Source organism: Sciurus carolinensis, chromosome 6, assembly GCF_902686445.1.
Source record: "Sciurus carolinensis chromosome 6, mSciCar1.2, whole genome shotgun sequence".
NCBI classification, from domain to species: domain Eukaryota; kingdom Metazoa; phylum Chordata; class Mammalia; order Rodentia; family Sciuridae; genus Sciurus; species Sciurus carolinensis.
This window is the reverse complement of record NC_062218.1, coordinates 100,333,552-100,358,063: the sequence shown is the minus strand read 5'-3', so window position 1 is coordinate 100,358,063 and position 24,512 is coordinate 100,333,552. Positions and strand designations below refer to the sequence as shown.

General features: G+C 36.9%; 1 protein-coding gene across 8 annotated transcripts; it reads right to left on the bottom strand.

Moving 5' to 3' along the window:
* Window positions 1-1,464: 1,464 nt before the first annotated feature.
* On the bottom strand, window positions 1,465-21,591 carry Rnf14 (ring finger protein 14). Of its 8 annotated transcripts, none has more exons than XM_047556261.1 (9): window positions 21,453-21,587; window positions 18,867-19,040; window positions 17,338-17,499; window positions 16,145-16,296; window positions 11,143-11,670; window positions 10,066-10,294; window positions 6,848-7,020; window positions 3,976-4,106; window positions 1,467-3,362 (listed from the first exon to the last, which is right to left on the bottom strand). In XM_047556261.1, the coding sequence occupies exons 3-9, from the start codon at window positions 17,489-17,491 to the stop codon at window positions 3,305-3,307; spliced, it is 1,425 nt and encodes a 474-aa protein (XP_047412217.1). In that variant the 5' UTR covers window positions 17,492-17,499; window positions 18,867-19,040; window positions 21,453-21,587; the 3' UTR covers window positions 1,467-3,304. The 8 variants fall into 8 exon arrangements, with proteins under 8 accessions (XP_047412221.1, XP_047412224.1, XP_047412222.1 ...); XM_047556263.1 differs by lacking the exon at window positions 21,453-21,587 and adding an exon at window positions 21,086-21,415; XM_047556262.1 differs by lacking the exon at window positions 21,453-21,587 and adding an exon at window positions 20,738-21,068.
* Between the last annotated feature and the right edge of the window lie 2,921 nt (window positions 21,592-24,512).

Here is a 24,512-nt window from a genome sequence, read left to right as displayed (position 1 = left end):
CTCCACTCTTCAGGATTTAGCAGAGACAGCAGGCTAGTCCTCTCAGTGCAAAGCCATGTGTGCCTAGCTGATCTGAAGGATAGTCTGATCAACTTGTCCATTGTTTAATTTTTTTTTTCTCCCCATGAAGCTGAGCAGGATAACAACCATCCAAGTAAGCCTAAAACTGCATATATAGCCAATGAAGTATCCTGAGGAATAGCTGATTTAAAGACTTTGATCAAAAAGAATTTCAGGGCTGGGGCTATAGCTCAGTTGGTAGAATGCGTACCTTATAAGCACAAGGCCCTGGGTTCAATTCCCAGGACCACAATTGATTTGTCATATCTGCTAGGACTAGGTGACCAACTACTCTTCAAGAAAAGTTTTTCAGCTCCTGGTCAATCTAGGTGTTTTAAGATATAATGGATGTTTATATAGCACTAACAATAAAAATAGATGGGACAACTGTGACATGATGACTATATGTAATAATGTGGTATTCTGGATGGAATCCTGAAACAGGAAATGGACATGAAAGAAAAACTAAGGAAATCTGAATAAAATATGAACTCTGATTAATAATAATGTATCAATATTGGTTCATTAATGTGACAAATGCACCATACTAATGTTAAGTATTAATGGGAAATATACAGATATATGGGAACTCTGTGCTATCTTTGCAGTTTTTCATAAATGTAAAACTATTCTAAAAGTTTCTTTTAAAAAAATTTGTAAAACAAGATGTACCTCAATTGAAAAAGATAGGCCCTTTGTTCCATCACAAGTTTAAAAATTCAGACCTTCTATTTTGACTTAAGGAAAAAAGTTATTTGGAAACTTCTTTTCATTTCTTCACTCTAGACCCACAAACCTTTCATATAAAATCAAAAGACATGGCCTCTTCAAACTCCTACCAAAGAGACCCATAAGGTTCATGTCAATTTATGACAATTCTCAGCCCCACTTGTAAAATAAGGCCTTCATATTCAGTCCTTAGGTACAAAACTCTTTATCCTATCATATACTTTCTTGACATGGCAACTTTCCCCAAATTCAGTTGTTTTACACGGTATTCAGGGAGTTACCCAAATCTTTCATTTTACTCAGAAACAAAAATACTCTACCAAAACTATAACATCTCAAAATCAGCTTACAACTATACCTCAAAAATATGGGGAAAAAATAAGGCTTTACAAGCCCTATGATTTTTTTAAAATTAAGGGATAAAATTAAGGGATAAAATCTTTCATTTTACTCAGAAACAAAAATACTCTACCAAAACTATAACATCTCAAAATCAGCTTACAACTATACCTCAAAAATATGGGGAAAAAATAAGGCTTTACAAGCCCTATGATTTTTTTAAAATTAAGGGATAAAGATTTTGTATCTAAGAAAGAAAAAAAACACATAAATAAATAAGTCTTTGAGACTTGTTTAGACTATGTTAGATTTTTAAAAATCATAAACAGAAAAAAATCCTTCCATTTCTTTCACAAAACAGGACCATAAAGGCTTCCTTCCTACTTCTATGATGTCATCAATATACAACAGCTTAAAATAAAATGATCTTTAGCAAATATCAACTAGCTCATGAACTAGAACTTCTGAGTGGCTACTACTAAAAAAATCCAAATTATTTAATCACTTTTCTCAGGTATGCACCAAATAATCATTTTTCAATTTCCATTTCTTATCACCAACTTATTCTTTAACTTCAGTTCTCATATAAAATGTGCTAAATGAAAGTCCATGAAACACAGTTGTTTAAACAAAATATGAGCCTTGAAACCTAGGCTCAGTCACAAGCCCAGGTAAGAATATGTTCTATGTGTACAGGTGTAGCTCAGGGGCAAAGTGCATGCTAAGCATGCTTGGGGCCCTGAGTGCAATCCCAAGCACCAAAAAAGTTAAAAGTTATAATATTTTTAAAATGTGATCAGTTGCCTTGGTGATAAAACAAACAGCAGCAACTCTGTTCTAATTACAAGATGATTTTTTAAAACTATTTTTATTTTTAAGATTAAGCATCCTCATTGACAATCCAGAAACACACTTGCTGACTTTTTGAACACACACACCTAAAACAGTTAAAAGTGATTCCTCAATTTTCAATGACAAAGTAGAAGAAATAACATGTTCACAAGCTGCAACTGAATTCTTCTATCCTCTTTAAAAAAAAAAAAAAAACAAACTTAATTTGCTAAGCCACTCACCAAACCATAAAGAAAAGTGATTTTCCAAAAAGTCAACAAAATCCAGAAATAGGAATCCAAGTATCAAGCCAAAATAATCACCCAAAACATTGCTGTTGCAAAAAAGCCAAATTCCCATAGCTCATTAAAGAAGACCTTTAAAAAGAACTCAGGTTAGTGCTGGCACTACGGTAATGTGTAGAGGTTCAAAAACCAGACAACTAAAGGACACACAGCTTGTTCAGCTTGAGAATATATTAGGCTTTTTCTTGTTCCTGCAGAGGAAAACGTGTGCTGCTGAAATTAATATTGAAACTGTCCTTGCAACAGAAGGCAGAGGGAGGGTAAAAGGAGAAAATGTAGAACAAAAAGGTGAATAAGCTTTACTGCCCAGGAAAGTGGAATAGGGCTGAAATTCTCCCAGGTCAGTATAATTACGTTATAGATTTGGCTCAAAATCAGCGAACTGTATATATCACTCATAAATATCAAGTCACCCGCAGTGTTTGTGGTACTGAAAAATATTTTTTAAAATTATTATAAATTTCTAAATTCTGAAAAGCAATAGATCAAAATAATATTGGGCCATCCAGTCAGTTATAGAGTAGAAGGCTCCCTCCAAAGAGCACTTAGCAAAAACTTCAGTTGGAAGGAACGTGAGTAATATGGACTGATTGGGATCAGGCTCTCAGTAGGATTCTAACAAGGCTTCTACCCACCCAGCAGTAAGGAGTACTGAGGGGGCTCCAAAAGAATGTCTCAGAAGGATGCTTCTTGGAGATAGGTCTATAAGTTTAATTCTTGACCCTTCTCCTTAACTAAAGCTTGGGGGAGAAAATAAATATTTACTTTTTAGTTAAAAAGAGCTTTGGGCACATTATAATATTTAATATTTTGTAATTTTCATTTTCCGAACCTTTGGCTTATAATTTTATCAATTTATGTTACGTGAAAAAAATGTAGGAAGGTGCCATAATCAGTAGTACCAAATGAAAATATAAACCTTGCTCTTCCTTATCTTCTATAAATACATGGTACCCTAAATATCCTGCAAAGTTACTTTGTATACTTGACAAGATTGGGGCAAACCACTCCACTTCCATATTATGAGCATGAAGAGTTAACTAGTCTTCAATCTCATCTTCCCAAATATCTCCATTAACATCCACAGCATGGAACAACCTGGAAGCATAAAATAAGGTACATATTTATGCACTTCAATAAAACCGAATGTAATCTGTCTTTCCCCTCTCAAAAATACTTTCTGTACTGTTCTAATAATATCTTTGTATATCTTTTCTTCTTCTTTAATCACTTCATAGAGGAGGGCTGACATCCGGGTTACTCTGAACAAGCAGCTTAAAGTTAATAAGAATAGTTCTTTAAGCTACGTGTGGTGGTGCATGCCTGTAATTCCAGCTACTTGGCAGGCTGAGGCAGGAGGATAAGAAGTTCAAGGCCACCTCAGCAATTTATCCTATCTTGAAATAAAGTAAAAATGACTGGGTGGTATAGTTTAGTAACACAGTGCTTGCCTAGTATGCACAAGGCCCTGGGTTCAATCCCAAGTACCAAACGAACAAACAAATAAAAATTGAGAGGATAAAAAGTAAAATATTTTCAGACAGTGTATATGCTCATTATAAAACTCACTTTCAAGAAATAATATAAACATTTTGAAAAACATGTAGTAGAATTCTCTAAGTCCAAGTACATAAGTAAAACATGGGATTTGTAGTCTGCAAATCAGGTACCAAAAATTACTGCTAAGTCTATGGATTCTGAATATACATACCTGTTAAAACATGGGGAATCAGGATCAGTAAAATGTTTGTAAGGGTTTGCTCTAGAGAGAGAACCCATGCAAATCCAACAGAAATACTGCATACAGCCCGTACACGTCATCTTGTTACATCCATCTAACTTCTGGTGGGAAGGATAAAAAGAACATTATCAAGGCTGTAAAAGCAAAAGTGAAAAACAAGTACCAAAAAGATTCCATATAAAATTCTAGTTTTCTCCCTTTTCTCATTCAGTATTGAAATACATAGGTAACACACTTACAACTATTTAATGTTCATTTTTTTGCATTACAAGTAAAATATAGAAAATATTTAGTAGGTGTTCTAACAGAGACTTAGCAAAATCTTTTTTTTTAATTTTTTTTTAGTTGTCAATGAATCTTTTTTAAAAAAATAGTTTTAGCTGTAGATGAACATTATACCTTTATTTATTTATTTTTATGTGGTACTGAGAATTGAACCCAGTGCCTCACACATGCTAGGCAAGTGCTCTAAAGTGAGCCACAACCCCAGCCCATTTATTTATTTATATGTGGTGCTGAGAATCAAACCCAGTGCCTCACACAGCTTTTCTAATAAACAGTAGATACAAACCAAATATGACTACATATGTAGTTACATATAACCATATATATCACTATATATGTAGTTAGATAACATTAAAATCTTTGGATTAAATGTTTAAGTATTTAATTTTTACCTAAATCTAAGTAAATATTTGATATCAAGTCCTCCAACCTATCCCAGAGCTAAGGCATATCAGAGGGGATCAGATATAATGCCAATTTCCTTAATATATAATGCCAGTATTAACCAGAGAATATATATATTAATATTTTTTAGTTTTTAATATATATAAATGTATATATTAATATAATATATATTAATATTTTTTAGTTATCTATGGACCTTTATTTTACTTATTTGTATGTGGTGCTAAGAATCAAACCCAGTGCGTCGCACATGCCAGGCAAGCACTCTCCCACGGAGCTACAACCCCAGCTCCATATTTTATATATATATATATATATATATATATTACCTGGAGACTATATAATGCCAATATTAACTGAAGAATCATCACTAAGTTCAGTTCAGATATAAAGGATTGGTCTGATATATATTTTTTATTTTAAAACATATTAAGGGCTGGGGAGATAGCTCAGTCAGTAGAGTGCTTGGAGCACAAGGCCCTGGGTTTGATCCCCAGCACCGCAAAAAAAAAAAAAAAAAAAAAAAAAAAAAAAAAAAAATTAAAATTTTGGCAAGAAACAATAGATTTTTCTAATTATTTGACTCAGATTAGAAAAAAATGTCTCCCCTTCCTAAGTATATACTTGTTAAGTAGGTATGCTGCTTTCCTGGATAGTTTTGAGAAGATATGACTTTCTTCCCCCCTGTACTAGGGATTGAACCAAGGGCTGCACACATGCTAAGCAAGTGCTCTGTCACTGATATTTTTGTGTTTTTATTTTTTAGATACCAGAGATTGAACCCAGGGGTGCTTAACCACTGAGTCAAATCCCCTTTTTATTTTGAAACAGGGTCTTGCTAAGTTGCTAAGGCTGGCTTTGAACTTGTGATCCTCCTGCCTCAGGGTCTCTAGCTGTTGGGATTACAGAGATTGCTCTACCACTGCATTATATCCCCAGTCCTTTATCTCATTTTGAGACAGGGTAATGCTACACTGCCCAGGCTGGCCTCAAACTTGCACTCTTCCTGCCTCAGCCTCAAGTAGCTGAGGTTATGGGCAGTTGCTAGTGTGCCTGGGTCAGACTATGATTTTTTTGTTTCTGGTAGTACTGAGGATTGAACCCAGGGGCCCTCCACCACTGAGCTACATCCCTGGCTTTTTTATTTTTTCATTTTGAGACAGGGTCTCACTAAGTTGCTAAGGCTGACCTCAAACTTGTGATCCTCCTGCCTTAGACTCCTGAATAGCTGGGATTACAGGTATGTGCACCATACCTAGATATGATTTTTTTAAAAATCAGAGGTAGCAGATTATAACTCTAGTATGTTCTCCTCTAACTTGCTACAGTGCAAATAAGGTTTGTACCCTCCAAAACTCATGTTAGAGTTTAATTCCTATTGTAGAAACTTAATCTGACTACGGTGTTTAGAGATGGACTTTTGGGAGAAGATCCGGATTAAAGTCATCAGGGTGAAGACTCTGTGATTAGAAACTGATGGATTTATACAAATGAGATACTAGAGGAATCACACAAACTCCCTATCTCTTGCTATGTGATGTTCTGTAACTGTCTCAGGACTTTACTAGTAAGGTCCCTCAACGTTGGACCAGAACAATGAGCCAAAATAAACTCTTTTCTTTGTAACTTATCCAATCTATGGTAAATTAGCAAGAGAAAATAGACTAAAGCATAACCCATCCAATTTTGAGGTGTATATACCGTGAGAACAATTGTCTTTACATGAAAGCACTGTGAAAAGAGAAGTCCACATACATTTAAGGTCAATAACAAACTGGGAGTGAAAGTGCATTCCTGTAATCCCAGTTACTGGGGAATCTGAGGCAGGAGGATTGCAAGTTAGAGGTCAGCCTAAGCAACTTAGCAGTACCCTGTCTCAAAATAAATAAAAAATAGGGCTGGGAATGTAGCCCAGTGGGAGAGCACTTGCTTAGTGCTTAGGTTTAATCCCAGCACTGCATAAATAATAAAGTAAACACAGTCAATAAAAATATTAACATCAAATTTGTATTTTCTAAATAAGAAGGCTTAATAAATACCAAATTGCATTTTTTTACTAACTCATAAAATTGACTATTAAGCTTCTTAACTTAAGGTAATGATGACATGTTTTCAAGTCTGTTTGCCTCCAAGTCTGACACAGAACATTCACCTGTATGGGAGTCCCACAACAAGGGCAACTCTTTGAGTTCTTTTCCAGCCACTCTTTACTTTCCATTTCTTCCAGGGCCTTCTGAATCACCCTCTTACCATACCTCTGTTCCAAAAATCTTTTATTAGCTTCATCTGCTTGCAGGTACTCATTTCGTAAATCTACTAATTTCTCTAAAAAGTGAAATAGAAAATTAACTTTTATATTACTTGGCAATGCTAAAACTCTCTTTAAATGGCCATAACCTTTGACTACTCAATAATGCTATTCCAAGGACTTTATCAGAAGGAATACAAAGAAAAGTCATATGCATGGAGATCCATAAAACAATGGCAAATTAAATTTCTAAGAAAATAACTGTGGAAGAGCCATTTAATGACACAATATTCAATTACTCAAGACTTATAATTAGAATGCGAAAACAGAATCCCGAAAACAAGGACATTTATGTTATAACTAGGTAAAAATAACACAGCACAAATGACAAAGGAGGGAAAGGGAATCCCCCACCTAGAAGAGATGAACTTGCTAACATGGCAAATGGTTATTTCCTTCCTTTGACTCCGATTTCTTTTTTCTTTTTCTTTTTCTTTTTTTTTTTTAGTGCCATGCTGGGGATTAAATCCAGGACCTCATGTATGCCAGGCAAGCACTCTACCACTGAGCTACATCCCCAGCCTGATTCTGATTTCTTAATGTTGGTATGTTTATGCATACAGTGAAAGATTGACTCATCTAAAACATAAAAAGATTGAAACAGATATTGATTTCCCACTAAGTCAGCATCATTCACTGTTTGATAATGAACAAGGTTTACCAAATACACAAGGCACCTTTAGTTGAAGGTCCAAGATCAAACTGTTCATTCTGTATATAAAATAATCAGTGAATGAAATTTACCACCCTCACCCTGCACTATCCTTTGTTACAGGTGCTGTGAAGTTCTTCCTGTCAACTTTTCCTTTGAAACCTTTTACCTGGCTTCTATTGCTCTACTGTTTAACGTAAATGGAATAGGCAACCATTTGCAAAAGCTCTACCTGCAAACAAAAAGTTTTTATTCACAATTCTATTTCCTTAATTTTTCAACACAAAGACCTCTCCCAACAATGTTCTAGCTATTTTATTAGTCTACTTTCCTCATACTGTTCAGAGGTCTCTCTCCCTTTTAAGTAATGGACATCTTCTGGGCAGAATTCTATCTACTTTTTCCCTTCACCTGTAAATTGTTTTCTTTCTTTCTTTCTTCTTCGTCTTTTTTTTTTTTTTTTTTTTGGTGTGTGTGTGTATGCACGCACATGCAGTTACTAGTAATTGAACCCAGGTCCTACAGCATGCTAGGCAAGCACTGAGCTACATCCTCCGCCCTTTTTAACAATTTTATTTTGAGACAGGGTCTCAATTGCTCAAGCTGGCTTCAAATTTGCAATCCTCCTGCCTCAGCCTCCCAAGTAGTTGGAATTACAAATGTGCACCACCATGACCAGTTCTTCATCTGTAAATTCTTGCTGTGTTGTACATTTCCATGACTCTATCATTTCTACTTCAATGTAGCAGAGATTTTATATGTATACATGTGTGTGGTGTGCTGGGGATCAAACCCAGGACCTCCTGCATGCTAGGCAAGTGAGTAGAGATCTTTTTAATACTGTACTTTTTTCCTAATAATACAAAGAATTTGTGTTCCTACACATCTTAAAGACAAGGGATATTTCTTTAATATTCTCAAAATCATAAAATCATTAGTATTTCATATATGATGATAAGTTTTATGTAAACACACACTTTTTAATAGAGGTTTCCCAATTTTGCTGAGTAACAACCCTATCTTCAGTTTCTTCTCCAAATGTCGAGAAACCTGAAAAGTACTACAGCCTCTTAAAAATTATGTTACAGAAGTAAAGGTTTATATTATACTTTAATATAACTTGAAATATAATCTGCTCTTACCCTCTATTAACTCTGCCCTATGCAACTGGAATTTTCTTCTGTCTCCTTTTAGAGTAATTTCTTGGAAATAATGACATTCATATTACCAACTGGTGACTATAATAATAGCATTAATGGTTAATCATTTTTGCATTTTCCATTATTAGTCCACTTTTGCTCAAATTTTCTATGGTGAGGCACCAGATCCCCCCTCCATCTTTCACAAATCAATACTTTTGCAAAATATAGTCAAATGAATTATTAGAAAAAGACAAACATGAGACTAAATTTTTATTAGATTTGACTGACATAAAATAAATTGCTATAAAAGTTTCTAACCTTCTCAATTTCTATGTTTACTTTGTCATACATTCATATAACAAGTAACAACAACTTCAAGTGGCATTGTATTAGTTCTCTTCATCTTTTGAATAACCCTATGTTTTCTTTTTTTTTTTTTTTTTTTGCGGTACTGGGGATCGAACTCAGGGCCTTGTGTTTGCGAGCCAAGCACTCTACCAGCTGAGCTATCTCCCCAGCCCTTGAATAACCCTATGAAGTAACTATTATCGCCCCTGTTAATCTGAGAAAAACCACCAAAAGACCAGTTAAGTTGACAAAGGCCTGATTTCCTAAACTTTATCTAGATCAGAAATGGCAAATAAGTTTCACCTCCTGTGCCCACTCCAACAGAGGGTGACTTTCTGAAGTGTCTGAAGGGAGATTATGAGGCTTTCCTAGGCTCAACAAGAAAGCATTTGATGACTGATCAGACATACATACCATCAAAAAAAAAGAGCAGCAGCTTAAACGTTCAGTACTTGTCATCTGGGATCTACCCTATTCCACATTCATAGGAAGAAATTATCTTACCATTCCTTTAACTGGAATGCTCCTCCCTTATCTGTATGGCTTTCCTTACTTCTTTCAAGTCTTTACTTAAACCATTCTGCCAGTGAGGCCCCCTGGTTTGCCTAACTAAAACCCCACATCCCTTCCCCCTCAAAACATTTCATATCCTGCCTCTGCTTTCTTTTTTTGCCCTTATCACTTACCACTATCTAATATCGTTTATTTTGTTTGCCTGTTGTCCCCATAAGAATACAAATTCCATGAGGGCAGAAATGTTCTCTCTTCTGGTCACTACTATATGCCCAGAGCCCAGTACAGTAACTGACATATAAAGATATATTGGATGAATACATCTAAATATAAGAATTGAAATCATAAAGCTTTGGTGGAAAATGAGTAGAAGATAAGGGGTTTGGATTCACATAGTTACAACATACCTGCAGTTACCTTACATGGAGAGACCCCATGATAGGTCAACCTACATAAGGTGCAGAAGGCAAAATTGCAGCTGGAGCAGATGCCCATGGTACAGCCAGGCTCCTGCATCACAGGAAGCTGGCAGCATGGACGTGGACAGTACACAACATCTGCCATCAGGTCCAAGGTGGACTGGAGGAGAAGGCGGTCATAACGGGCAAATAACTCTGCTTCCACTAGCTCTTTGACCTGAAGGAAAATATAAAACACCATAGGTTTGATAATTCCTTAACCAGTTCTGATCCCAAGGAGATTCTTAGAATGCTGGTATAAATTAGATGGGTACAGAAAATGAAACCTCTACCCTACTTCAAAATCAAACCAAGTATGGCAATGGTTTCTATCTTGACTGAATGGTGGTAGCATGGATCTAAACATTTGTCAAAACTAATCAAACTGTACAATTTAAATGGGTATCATTTATTATAAATAAATTTATGCCTTAAAAATTTATTTTAAAAACAAACAAAATAAAAACAAGTAGGCTGTATTTATCCTGAAGTCTGTGAATAATTCAGTTAACCATTCCAAGGGACATCCCCTTCAGATTCCAATCTCACCCCAATAAAAAAGGCTAATGATTCCAAGTTGATGGAATCCTAGAAGATACTCAAAGTAAACCACCGGAATTATTTCCTAATTCCTTTAACACTTCTTGTCTAAGACTGCCCATTCCAAGGCCAACAAAGGTAGCATTTACATTTGCTTAAATGGCAGATTAACAGTCTTCCCCCACACCAATAATGGGGATTGAACCCAGGGGTGCTTTAACACTGAATTCCATCCCCACATCCACACCATTTTTTAAAAACTTTTGAGACAGGGTATAAGTTGCTGAGGTTGGCCTTGAACTTGCTGAGTTGCTGGTGTGTGACACTGTTCCTGGCTGGACTATAGCATTCTGATACAGTGAAACAACTTGTGGGCTGGTTACAAGGCCTTAGATTGCTCCATATGCTGTATCAAGGAAGTTCCCGAGAAAATGTCTCCTTTTGTGAAAGATAATTAGAAGGCAACCACTAGCTAAGTTAAGTTACCTGACCAGGAGTGGCCACTGAAGAGCACTTTGGTTCTGGGCAATTGAGGCATTGAACTTGGCCATCTTTGATCTGGATTTCAAAGTAGTCCTTCAGACAGGCTTTGCAGTACACATGCCTACATTCCAAGAAGTACATGCATTCACTACCCAACTTCTCACAGAAACAAATATTGCACAGGAACAATTTACTATTAAAGCATTTCATCTGCTGAGCTTGATCAAAGTCCAAGATTTCCTGGATCAGACTTGACAATGATTCCACATCCTGTACAGCTCTTTCGTCCACGACTTCCTCTTGGTCTACGTCAGATCCAGTAGCTCCTCCAAACTCTAGCTCTGTGTTGGAAGAGGCCTGAGCCGTCCTTCTCTGCACTTTTTTCTGAGAGCCCATCTTGAGCTCAAAAGGAGAGACAATGTTCAGGTATGCTAGGGTGTCTTCCTTAAGAAACTGCATCCAGGCAAATAGGACCACACTGCCTCGGTGCTCTTCCCACAGGTTGTCTAAGTGCTTGCAGAGAGCAGAGAGCTAGGAGAAAGCACATGAAGATGCTGTTGAGTTTGGCAAGAGGAAGTTACTACCAACTCTTTGATCTCTCTTGGAATCTTTTTAACTTGTAAGTTAGGCCCTCACACTTCCTAACACAATTTATTGCTATGATAAACTGTGCTACAGAACTGTATCAACATTCTAATTGAAGCACTTCTTAAACTATTCAGCAACATGAGCCAGAACAGAACACCAAGTCCTAAGTTAGAAGTACCAGGAAAACAGGAGAAATGGCAAAATTCCACGATATAAAAGATTTACATTTAAGAGCTGAAATGAAAGACTTTTTTTCTGTTCTTTGCTTTTGGTTTAAGTATTATACCTTTATGCAGAAGAAAGAGATCTAGTTCTAAAACAACCTATTTCTTTTCCTTTGGGAATCCTAGCCCTGTAGGTACTCTGGAATAATAATTAGAAAAAGAACAGTTTAAAAATATCATCCAGGACTGGGGACATGGCTCAGTGGTAGAGGACTTGCCTACATTGCCTGAGACCCTCGGTCTGATCCCTAGCACTACAAAACAAACGAAATCATTCAAGAAAGGACAATCTTTTCAATAAATGGTGATGGTAAACTTGAATATCCTCATGAAGAAGAATAAAATTAGACCCCTCTTTCTCACCAGATAAAAAAATCAACTCAAAATGGACTAAAAACATAAAAGTAACACCTGAAACAACAAAACTATTAAAGAAAACATAGGGGAAATGCTTCAGAACACTGAAGTAGGCAGGGCCTTTTCAGACAAGACCCTAAAAGCTTAGGAAACAAAAGCAAAAATAGACAAATGGGATTATATCAAACTAAAAAGCTCTTGTACAGCAAAGTAAATGATCATCAAAGTAAGGAAACAACCTATAATTATAGGAGAAAGTATTTATACTGTATACATCTGACAAGGGGTTGCTCCAGAATACATAAGAAACTCCAAAACCTCAATAGCAAAAACAAACAAAAAACCCACCAAATAGCTTTATTTAAATAATCTGGACAATAAGGGACTAGGGGTACAGCTCTGTGATGTAGTGTTTACTTAGCATGGACAAGGCCATGGGTTTCAATCCCCAGCACTGCAAAAAGGCCAGTGGAGGAGCATGGAGGAATAGACCTAAGATATTTTTTCAAAAGAAGAAAAACAAATGGCCAACAAGGTACAATTAAAAATGCACATGACTAATCAATGGAAGTGCAAACCAAAATCACAATGAGATATCACCTCATTCCAGCAAGAATGGCTGTAATCAAAAAAACAAGTGGTGACAAGAACTTACAGAAAAGTGAAACTTTGTGTACTGTTGGTGAAAATGTAAACTAGAACAGCCAATATAGAAAACAGTATGGAGGTTTCTCAAAAAATTAAACACGGAATTATAAAATGATTCAGCAATCCCACTACTGGGTATATATCCAAAGAAAATAAAATCAGCATGTCAAAGAAACATTTTCACTCCCATATTTATACAGCATTATTCACCATAACCAAAAGTAGACTAAATGTTCATCCGTGGATGAATGCATAACGAAAATGTAGTACATATACATAACAAAATACTATTCAGGCATAAAAGGATCTCCAGCCATGTAATTGGAGACCAATGGAATAAGCCAGGCACAGAAAGACAAGTACTACATGATCTTGATCATATCTGGAAAACAAAAAAGTTAATCTCATAGAAGTTGAGAGTAGAATGGTTGTTACCAGAGGCTGGGGAGAAAAAGGGGGAAGGAGGAATGGGGAAAGGTTAACCAAGAGGTAGAGTTACAGTTACATAGAACTTTTTGCTCCTAAGATGAATGCAGATAACAATAGTGTATTATATATTTCAATAAGCTAGAAGAAAAAGAAAGGATGTTGAATATTTTCACCATAAATGATAAATATTTGAGAAGGTAGACGTTTATCCCAACTAACACTTATATAACATATGTGTATGTAATGTATAAATACCTAATGCATACATTAAAGTATCACATACCCCACAAATAGTCAATTTTTATGGTTTTATATGTCAGATAGAGAATAAATTTAAATTTAAAAAATAAAAATACCACCCAAGTTTTAAAGTTTATTCTAACATTAAGTCCTATCAAAAAGTCTACTCAAAAAAAAAAAAAAAAAGTCTACTCATCTAAAGGAATCGCTAGCAGACTTCAACCTCAGAGTCTTGTTTTTTAGATTTACAAGTTACTTTTAATTAAGCAATCTGGGCTTACATTAGACCCTGATTAATTATAGGACATAATTACAAGCCCTCAGTATGGTTTAGCTGCCAAAGAGTAAGTTTATGCTTTCTAAACTAAGCAACCAAAAAGTTAAACTATTTTGACTTTTCCTCTTTAAAAGTGATCTGTTCAATTTGAAAGGCAAATACAAGAGGATTTTTCCATTAGAAATGTAAAATATTTGTAAGTAGAGCTCAGGAATTATAAGCTGCTTTTCCTTTTTTAGGTAAACACCCAAAAATAAGCCTTCCAGATGGCAAACAAATGTTATAAATTTAAACAAGTCAAAAAAGGACTACATTTTCTGTTCCTTGCTCTGCACAGTGCTACTGACTAAATCCTTTACAGGTATAATCTTATATACTTATTGATAAGATTGGACAACTAATAATATTTCACATTTGCTTAGGATGCTTATGCTATCATTCATGCTCTTGAGAGATGTACTAACATCTGTAAAATGTAATAAATACTTAAAAGGGAAGCTCTATGCTGTGTGAGTCACCAAGTCCAATAAGGAAACCACTCTTTGGCCATCCTTTTTTCTCTTCCATCTCTTCTCAAAATATGCAGCAGGGATGAGTGGAATGTGAAGAGGAAAGGGGAAGAGAGTGGAAAAGAGCAAGAGAAAGACCATGTGTATTTATACTGCAGGAAGAATAATGGAAAGTACTAGAAAACTAAATCCACTTTTTGAATCCTATCTACACACCCCGATTCAATGAATAACAGGTCCATGTGTCAACTTCATTATCACAGGTAAAATTCACAATGCCATGGAGTCAGGGTGCAGCAAAAAATAAGAATTCAACCAAGAAGGAATCTAAGGGGCCAATTAAAATGTCAATTATCATAAGAAATTAATTGATAAAGAATCATACTGTAATTTTACCTGCAAAACAAAACAAAAAAAAATGAACAATCCTCTTCCCCTACAGTCCCTGACAGGTCAGCATTAAGCATGCTAGAATCTGAAAATACAACTATATGGTTAATCTATCTGGGTTTGTCATGTGTGTGCATGTGTAAATGCATGAATGGCAAATATCAAGAGCTCTCTGGAGAAATGAGAATATAAATATCTAAATAATGCGGTCAACTATTAGTGATCTAAATGTCAAATAGTCTTGATCTTCCTGGGCAAATACTCAGCTGTCTTAACATTTATTGGCTCTGGTACAAATACTACAATGTAAAGTAATATTCCTTTTTATTCTACATGTATTATCTTTTTTAGAGTTAATTTTTTAAAAACCGTAATCTCAATTTTGCAAAAGCACTTTCATCTAAAAAGATCAGATTGGTGGGTGGAGGAATTAAGAACTAAGGAGTTATTCCTTGAGGTCAGCAACTCTTAACAGGTTTTGTCTTAACAGTCTATCAATCTTCATTCTGGCTCTAGAAAAGTAGCTCTTATGGATCTATTATGTCCTAGAATACTTTATATTAGCTTCAAGTTATTTACGTGTCTATCAAGAGTTGAGATTGAAGAGGTGCATCAAGGCTTCAAACATAAATGATAAAGAGAAGGAAATGCTAATTACCTGATTTAATTAATACACACTGCTTACATTTGTTGAAATATCACAATGTAACCCAAAAATATGTGTAATTAAAAAAAGAGTTGAGGTTGTTACTAGAAAAGGATATATAATCCAGAGGGAATGAAGGCTCTCAACAAAAGGTTTCAAACTTTAATGAGATCTCTACAAGAACTATACACATTTCTATTTGTGTACATTTACATCTAAGTGATACCATCAATAATTACTTATTAACATATAGAATTTTAGGAAGAAAATCACTTATTTACTCAAGAAATTTGCTAATTATAGCTACATTATCTCAATTTTCAGTCCAAATTACATCTTTCATTTAATGAATGGATCAAAAACCAAGAAAAAAAAATCTTAGAAAAATGAGGACCTCATAGTCTCCATTACAATACAGATTAAATTGAAAAAATAGTAAGACAAGAAACAATATAATTAAAACTTATTACCATTGCAATTCATGATTTATCACTTCAGTTACTGCCATTCCTTTTTAAAACACCAAACATTTTCAATTCATTAACATTAAGATTCATGAAGACAAGGGGGAAAAAATTACAAAATCAAAGCCATTTGTTCTTCATGCACTGAATTCAAGATCATCAAAGTAGTCTTCAATTAAAGATGATTTTGTAAGTTTCTAAAATGGATAGGAGAAATTAAGTTTTGGGTCTACCTGAGTTGGTGACAGCCATTTGCCACTAAGTGTGAATGAAGGTGGGGAGGAGGATGGATAATCTGGTGGCAGTTCAAAGTTCAGCACAAGTGGAGGCAGAAAGCAAATGGTGTATTCAAAGCCACTATTCTGGAGACACTCATTTGAATTGCCTGAACCAAAAACAAAGATTAGAAAGGATCAGTTGGTCAACACTTGAGTGTCCATTACTGTTGAGCAGTGCTCAAGAAAGACTAATGCTTTAGTTGAGGGAATAAAAACCCTCCCCAAAAGCACTTTCTATTCCCTAATTTTAACTTCATAGCCACCACTTTTAAAAAAAAATCTTCTAAGCCCTCAAGAAATCTACTAAGCACCATGAAATGTATAATGAAGACATACAACATATTGTTACGTAACACTTCTCAGTACACTTCCTAACTTTAATAATAAGTTGTGTTTTGGTTTGGTTTACAGTAAATGATTAAAGATATAATCCAAAGAAAAAGATGTTTATTTTTATCAAACAACCATGACTTTCTTAGACCAGGATGTGCCAACTACCCATGAATCACAGTTGGGAATGTTTATGCCAGCACAATGATCTCAGGCTTGGGGACTTGTTACAGCACACAACACTCTCACAACCAAAGTTTCATTTAAATGATCACTTGTTCTTTATTCAATGTCTCGATAGTAGAAACATTTTGAGAAAGTGTACCTCAAGGTCTTTCTGTGTTTGTATCACAAGCAGCAGTTTTGTCTTTTCTGAAGCAAACAGACACAAAGTAACAGGATGTGTCACCTGTTTATGACAGCTGAAATGATTCTGGAAACGAAATAGTATCAACAACCACTATGGTACTTTAAGGCTTTCCAAATGTTTTACATATATACATTATTTCATATTCTCTATGATTATCCCTATTAAACTAGCAATGACTCACAGCTGGTAAACTGCTAGTTAGAAGACAGGATGCATGAAATATGCAGGATAATCCCTCAATTCAGTGGTCAAAAGGCAGAATGAAATTGCAAACTGCTTATCCCCCATTCTATCTTTCTTTTTAAATAGAAACATGCATTAAATCTGTACTACTACCATCTATTACTAATGCCTAGAAACACAAAATGACAAATAGTTGAGAGTACACTAAGAAATTGAGAGTAATCTTTATTTAGAAAAATCTGTGAAGAGAATATTATTAACTAACCGCTCACAAATATCTTGAAATTTTGTGGCAAATCCAAATAGATCCTGGTTTCTCCACCTTGGACAGATTCTGCTTTTCTAAATTCATCTCCATCATAAATACTCGCCAGGGCCAGCAATTCATCCTCCTGAGCTTCTCGGTCTTCTGACGACATTTAATGTTCTGAAGAATTGAAGATAATCGTTCAAATCAGTTAAGAATAGAAATTGTACAGAGTTGGGGAAAGTTTAATGGTACATAAAACAAAATTTCCTCAAATAACTGCAAAGGATTAATCAATATTCTCACTTTTCTGCTAAACTAAAAATGACAGCCATATCTAGCATTCTACTAGCTTTGCAATAATAATCTTTTTCAAAAAGGGTGCTTGTGATGCTTCTAGTTGCTGACACTATCAGTTAGGTATTATGACTGATTCAGGGGAAAAAAAGCACAATTTAAAAAAAATTTAAAAAGAACAAATTAGGCTGAGGATACAGCTAACTATTATAGTATAGTGGTAGAATTTTAGCCCAGCATGAACAAGGGCCTGAGTTCAATCCTCAGAACTGCAAAAAAATAAAGGACAAAGTACAAATTACTTTGACTTATCCACTGAACCTAGCAAAGTACCTTGTTCACAAAAAGACTTAAAAGAATATGTGATATGTATCTTAAACTTCTGTCATGGGGAGACTGTAATGTGCATTGTAGAATTTTTAACAGCATCCCCTGGCTTGTGCCCACTAAATGCCAATAGTGCCTCCCTCCAAGTTGTGACACTCAAAAATATCTCCAGATGGGAAGTAAAATTGCTCCCAAATGAGAAAACAGTGTTCTAGATGATGTTACAGGCACAGATACTATATAATAAAGTTAGAAAACTGAGTAAGGAGCAAAACAATAGATTTTTGAAAGAATACTAAATTCCAGATAATTTAAGTGGGAGAAATAAGCAATGAAAATCTATTAAAATTACTTTAATAAAAACAAAAATATTACCATTCTGTCAATTTAAAATGTTGGATGTAATTGCAATTGTTCCCTCTCAACTGCAAACTTTTTTCATTGATATGTACAAAAGTGAAAAGTTAGGACATGGTTTTACACATTATAAAAGTTGACATTACAGGGCTGGGAAGATAGCTCAGTCGGTAGAGTGCTTGACTTGCAAGCACAAGGCCCTGGGTTGGATCCCCAGCACCGCAAAAAAACCAAAACAAAACAAAAGTTGACATTACAGCTGGTGATGTAACAATCATAGAGGCTCTGGGTTCAATTCCCAGTACGAAAAGAAAAAAAAAAAAAAAAAAAACCAGCAGGGATATAGCTCAGTGATAAAAAGCATTTGCCCTAGCCTACATGAAGGCCCTGGGTTTGATCCCAACACTATGAAACAAAAAGGTGACACCAAAAATTTTTTAAAAATCCATGTAAAATTATTCCATTTTCAAGTTATGCATTTTCTCCAGTAAATGCTAATGGCTCTGTTTAAACTGCATCCCTTATCTAAGGCACAGTGACATGTTCTATTTGAGGTCAGTTAGTACCTGTTAATAACAATCAGAAGAAAATGATATTAACACTGCAGTCTGTGTTTCAGTTCTGTTTGGAATTTGTGCAAATCCCATTTATTCTCCAGCCAGTGGAGCTGAGACTGCTGAAGCTGGGTAAGAGGCCAAGATGTGGGACTCATATTAGATATACTATAGAAATACTGCCATCTGCAGAAAAGAAATATGAAAGATGGTGTTAGGACCCTGTCCAAATTTAAATTCTGAATTTTCATTATCACTACTTATGTCAAACACATCCTAACATATGGCCAATCCTAATCTACAGCTACATATTACTCTCCCACAACAGACTGAGTCAGGTGGTTAAAGGGACAATTGCATGTTCTGCAGCAATGACCGAGGTCTTCTTATCTCACTGCATTTAGCACAGAGAGGAACACAAGGTCATAGGAGAGGACAAGATAACATGCCTCATAACAAACATCTTCCTAAATTTATTTATTTTTTCTCCTTCCTCTTATGCTTCTCCTATTCCTTTCATTCTCCATCCCCCTCTAGTTTTTCCTCTCTCCTATACATGAATTAACCTTGGCAGTGACATTCAAGGTTAGGTCAATGTTGATGGCAGGATATTTAAAACAAGAGCACATATACATACACACACTTTTAAGTTTTATTCTGACTCTTTAGAGACAGACTTCTAAACTAGGGTCCATAAAAAGGGAAGTGTATTCCATAGATGGGTTATGGAGAATCCAATGAGTACCCTGAAATTATATGAAAAATACTATATGAAACCATAATTTTAAAACCAGATTCTCAGGCGCAGTGGCACAAACCTATAATTCCAGCAATGCAGGAGGCTGAGGCAGGAGGATCACAAGTTCAAAGCCAGCCTCAGTAACTTAGTGAGGCCCTAAGCAACTTAATGAGACCCTGTCTCTAAATATAAAAAGAGCTGGGGATGTAGCTCAGTGGTTTAGGCCCCCCTGGGCTCAATCCCCAGTATGAAAAACAAAAAGCTGATTCTCAGATGTGTGACTTCCAAATAAGCCAAGAATAATATTCAGACTCTATTTTCATTTATTGAGCACCTATGATACATTATATTAGATCCTTTTGCATTACTTTTTAAAAGCTTCAATTATTTTACCAGGTGATGACATGTGGTGATAAGACGATTAAGCTTTTTGTTTCTTTCCATTAAAATATTTGCAGATGATATGAAAGATGAATTTATAGTTTTAGGTTACTGTTCTCCATCTTATCTGCTCATTACATTCTCCTAAGGAGCTACTTTTGAAAATCCCCAAACCCAGGCTACACCCAAGAACAATTCAATCAGGCCTCTAGTTTTCCAGGCTCTCCAGATGATTCCATGTTCAATCAGGGCTGAAAACCTGTACTTCAAGCAGTGCTTCAATAGTTCTTCATGACCTAGCACACCGGACTTCAGCTGCTGAAGTTACCAATGGGCCCCCCAACCTCTAAATTTTGGTCCCTAATCTCCATTTTCTACTGATTCCATACCCTCATCATTCAATTCAAAAGTCCCCAGTACTTTTCAAACAGACATCATATCTTCCTTTAAAATCCAGTCAGACATTATGACATTGTCACATCCCACCTGATGTTACAGTAGCTGATGAATTTGCACTTCCTCTCCTACTACTCTGTAAAGGGGGAGGACCAAGTCTTTTTTCATCTGTGTATTGTTCCCAGCATTCTAGTGGTGCTTTGCATTCAACACTGGAAAGTTATAAATGAATTGGGGTGAAACACAGTGGACTGGAATTGGGGAATCCAGGGGCATAGTGACCACTCTGCCACATCTCACTAGAAGCAGGAAGTTGGGTCAGTCGTCACAATATCACTAAGAACAGTAACAATTAGCGAGTTCTCACCGAGTGTCAGGCATTGTGCTAAGCCCTTTCAATGCATTAACTGATGCTGGAGTCTCACAACCACACGAATTACTATATCCATTACACAAAAGAGCAAAATGACAGTTTAGATTCACTTTCTGGCCCAAGGTCACACAGTTAATAGAGAACTAAATCCGGATTCACAACACCCGGTTTCTTCATCTGTACCATGGGAACAAGAATAAACCCTGGCGCCAACAGACAAGAGATAATTCAAAGTTTAGTATTAGTTGTGGCAAACCGGAAACCGCTACAGCAGTGAGGGAAGCCCCTCCTCTGCCGGGTTTCCCTACAGCCTAAAATGCTACTCATTCTTCCAGGTCACACCGTGCGGACTCCAGCCCTGCGGTCAGCCCCTCTCCGAGCTCAGCACGTCGCTGCCGGTCTCCATGCTGGCCACCCGGCATGCAGAGCTGTTTGTGCAACTCAGCAACTACACAGGGCAGGCCCAAACCGGGCTATCTGCCCAGCGCCGAGAAAAAGAGCGCGCTGTGCGGCCGTGCGAGGAGGGGGCCAGCCCAGGGCGTCCTGAAGGAGCAGGGCCTGGACCTTCCTCTTCCTCCTTAGCGCACCGGGGGGAGCCGGGCCGGGCCAGGCCAGGGCGCCCGGTCCCGGGTCTAGGAGCCTCGGGCCCGCCAAGCAGTCCCGGCCGCCCGTCTCTGCCTCGCGCGCTAGAGCGCGGTCCCCTCCGTACCTTCCGGCCGCCCCGCCGTGCCGGGCCCGATAGTTCCGCTCTCCGCCCTTGCCCGGGGCCCCAGCACCACCACTCGCCGGCCAGGCCTAGAGACGCCCAGCTCAACCAGCGCACCGCCTCTTCCGTTTTTAGAGCTGTCAGCTGAGCGGGGCGGATACGGCAGGGCGGTAGCCGGTGTGGGGACTGTTCTGCGCAGCCTCCGGGACCGTCTCGGTTTCCTGTGCGCCCTCCTCAGGCCATAGGCGGCGCTGCAGGCGAGCCAACCGTCCCCCACCACCATCCCTGCCAGGCAAACTTCAGTGGGCTTCTAAAGAATTTGATATAAATGCAGGTTCTGGGGGTGTCGTGGTCAGGGACTCCTTTCAGTAGTTGTGGTTGGGGGGTCGTGAATTAGAATGTTTACCAATTCCCAGTCACGAACTCCAGTCAGTGGTCTACCTGGGGCGGAGTCCCGAGGCAATCCTAGATGTGCTCCTCCAGGTGGACTAAGCAATCCTCCCACCTCACTCCAACTACCTGCTCAGAAGCGCTGCCCATCTTTCTAGCACCTCCACTATGGAAGCATTAACTCATTGCTCATTACAGTAATAACTACCACATTTATTAAGCAGTTGGATACGTCAGGCACTGTACTTTTTTTATGTACATTTTCTCTACACTTAACCTTTTGATTTAGGTATCATTTGCTATTCACACTTTACAAAGGAGGAAATTGAGATTTAGATTCAAGAACTTAACAGAGGTCACATGATTATTTACATATGAGCAGGAGTTAAAATTATATACTTCCTATCTCACACCACAATATGAGAATTAAAAATGGATCAAAGATCTAAATGTGAGAACATATAAAACCTTTAGAAAAAGTGTAGGAGTAAATCTTTATGAACTTGAATAAGGCAAATGTTCCTTTTCTTTTTTTCTTTTTTTTTAAGTACTGAACTACATCCCTAGCCCTATGTATGTATGTATGTATGTATGTGCGTGTGTATTTATTTATTTTTGTAGTGATGGGGATTGACCAGAGGGCCTTGTGCATACTATGGTAAGTACTCTACCACTGATCTACACTCCCAACACATTTTTTATTTTGAGACAGACTTGCTAAATTCTGAGGTTGTCCTTGAATTTGTGCCTTGGCCTCCCAATTTGCTGGGCTATCAGGTGTGAGTCACTGTGCACAGCAGGCAGTAGTTTCTTTTACATGACACAAAAAGCACAAGCAACAAAAGAAAAAAAAAAAGATAAATTGGATTTATAAAAATTAAAAACTTTGTTCTTAAAAGGACAATATCAAGAAAGTGAAAAGACAAATCACAGAATAGAGAATATTTGCAAATAATATATCTAATAAAAATTGGTTATCTAAAACATCTAAAGAACTCTAGTAACTCAACAATAGAAAAATGGACAAAGGATCTGATTAGGTTGTTTTCTAATGAAGCTATGTAAATCCCCAGTAAACACCTGAAAAGATATTCAACATCAATAATTATCATGAGGAACCCCTTCACACCCACAAAGATGGTTGTAATAAAAATAACAGGAATTGATGAGGATGTAGAGAAATTGGAATTTTCATACACTGCTATTTGGAATGTAAAATGATGCAGCCACTTTGAAAAAATAGTTTGGTAGGTCCTCAAGAAATTAAGCATAGAGTTACAATGAAACTCAGCAATTCTACCTCTAGATATGTATCAAAGAGAACTGAAAAATAAATATTTCCACAAAAATTTGTACATGAACATTCATAGCAGCAAATTCACAAGAATGAAAAAGTGGAAACAACCCAAAATTTCCATCAATGAATGAAAGGATGAACAAAATGTGGTATATCTATACAGTGGAATACTATCTAGCAATAGAAAAGGAGTAAAGTACTGATACTCTGTGTTATGATTTGAATCTGGAATGTCCTCATGTGTTAAAGGATTGGTCCCCAATGCAGCACTGTTCAGAGGTGGGGATTTGGGAAAGTGATTGGATCATGAGGGCTCTAACTTCATTGGTGGATCAGTCCCTTAATGGATTTATACCTGAATGAACTGTTAGGAGGTGATGGAAACTGTAGGGAGTGGAACTTAGAGGAAGTGAGTCCTTGGGGGCATTCTGTTGGAGACTGTATCATGTCTCCAGCCTGTTGTTCTCTCTCTGCTTCTCACCTGCTATGAGGTGAGTAGTTTTCCTCTGCCACTGCTCCTTTCAGCCATGTGTTCTGCCTGGACTCAGGCCCAAAGCAGTGGAGCCAACCAACCATGGACTGAAATTTCTGAAACTGTGAGCTAAAATAAATATTTCCTCCTTTAAGTTTTTCTCAAGTATTCTGTCAGTGATGAAAAGCTGACTAATATATGCTTCAACATGGATGGAATCTTAAAAACATTATGCCAAGTGAAAGAAGTCACACAAAAGGCCACATTGTATTTTTCCATTTATATGAACTGTACAGAATTGGCAAATTCATGGAGACAGAAAGTAGATTAGTGGTTGCCATGGGCTAAAACAGAAGGCAATGGGAAGTGACTGTTGATGGGCATTTTGAAGAGGGATAAAAACATTGTGAAATTAGAGAACAGTGATGGTTGCATAACTTTGTGAATGTGGTACACACCACTGGATTGTACACCTTTTATGTATGTGTGGTACGTGGATTGAACCCAAGTATTGCTAGGTGAGCACTCTATAACTGAGATGCACCCTCACATCCCTCATCCCTTTTTGATCTTATTTTGAGACAAAGGTCTCTTTTAATTTACCCATGCTGGCCTCAAATTTGTGATCCTTCCGCCTCAATCATCCAAATAGCTGGATTATAGACATGCACCACCACACCCAGCATCTAGATTATACACTTTTGAAGGGTTAATTTTATTATCTGTGAATTATATCCCAATTAAAAATTCTTTTAGGTCTGAAGCACTGTTCTCATTTAAAAGGAATACAGATATGTTGGCTTCTCCTCCTGGGAACCATCAAACTAATGTGCCTCTAATGATCTAATGAGCTTCTGTGTCCTCCTCATCCTATACTTCTTTCCCCAAAAAAGTAGATGGAGAG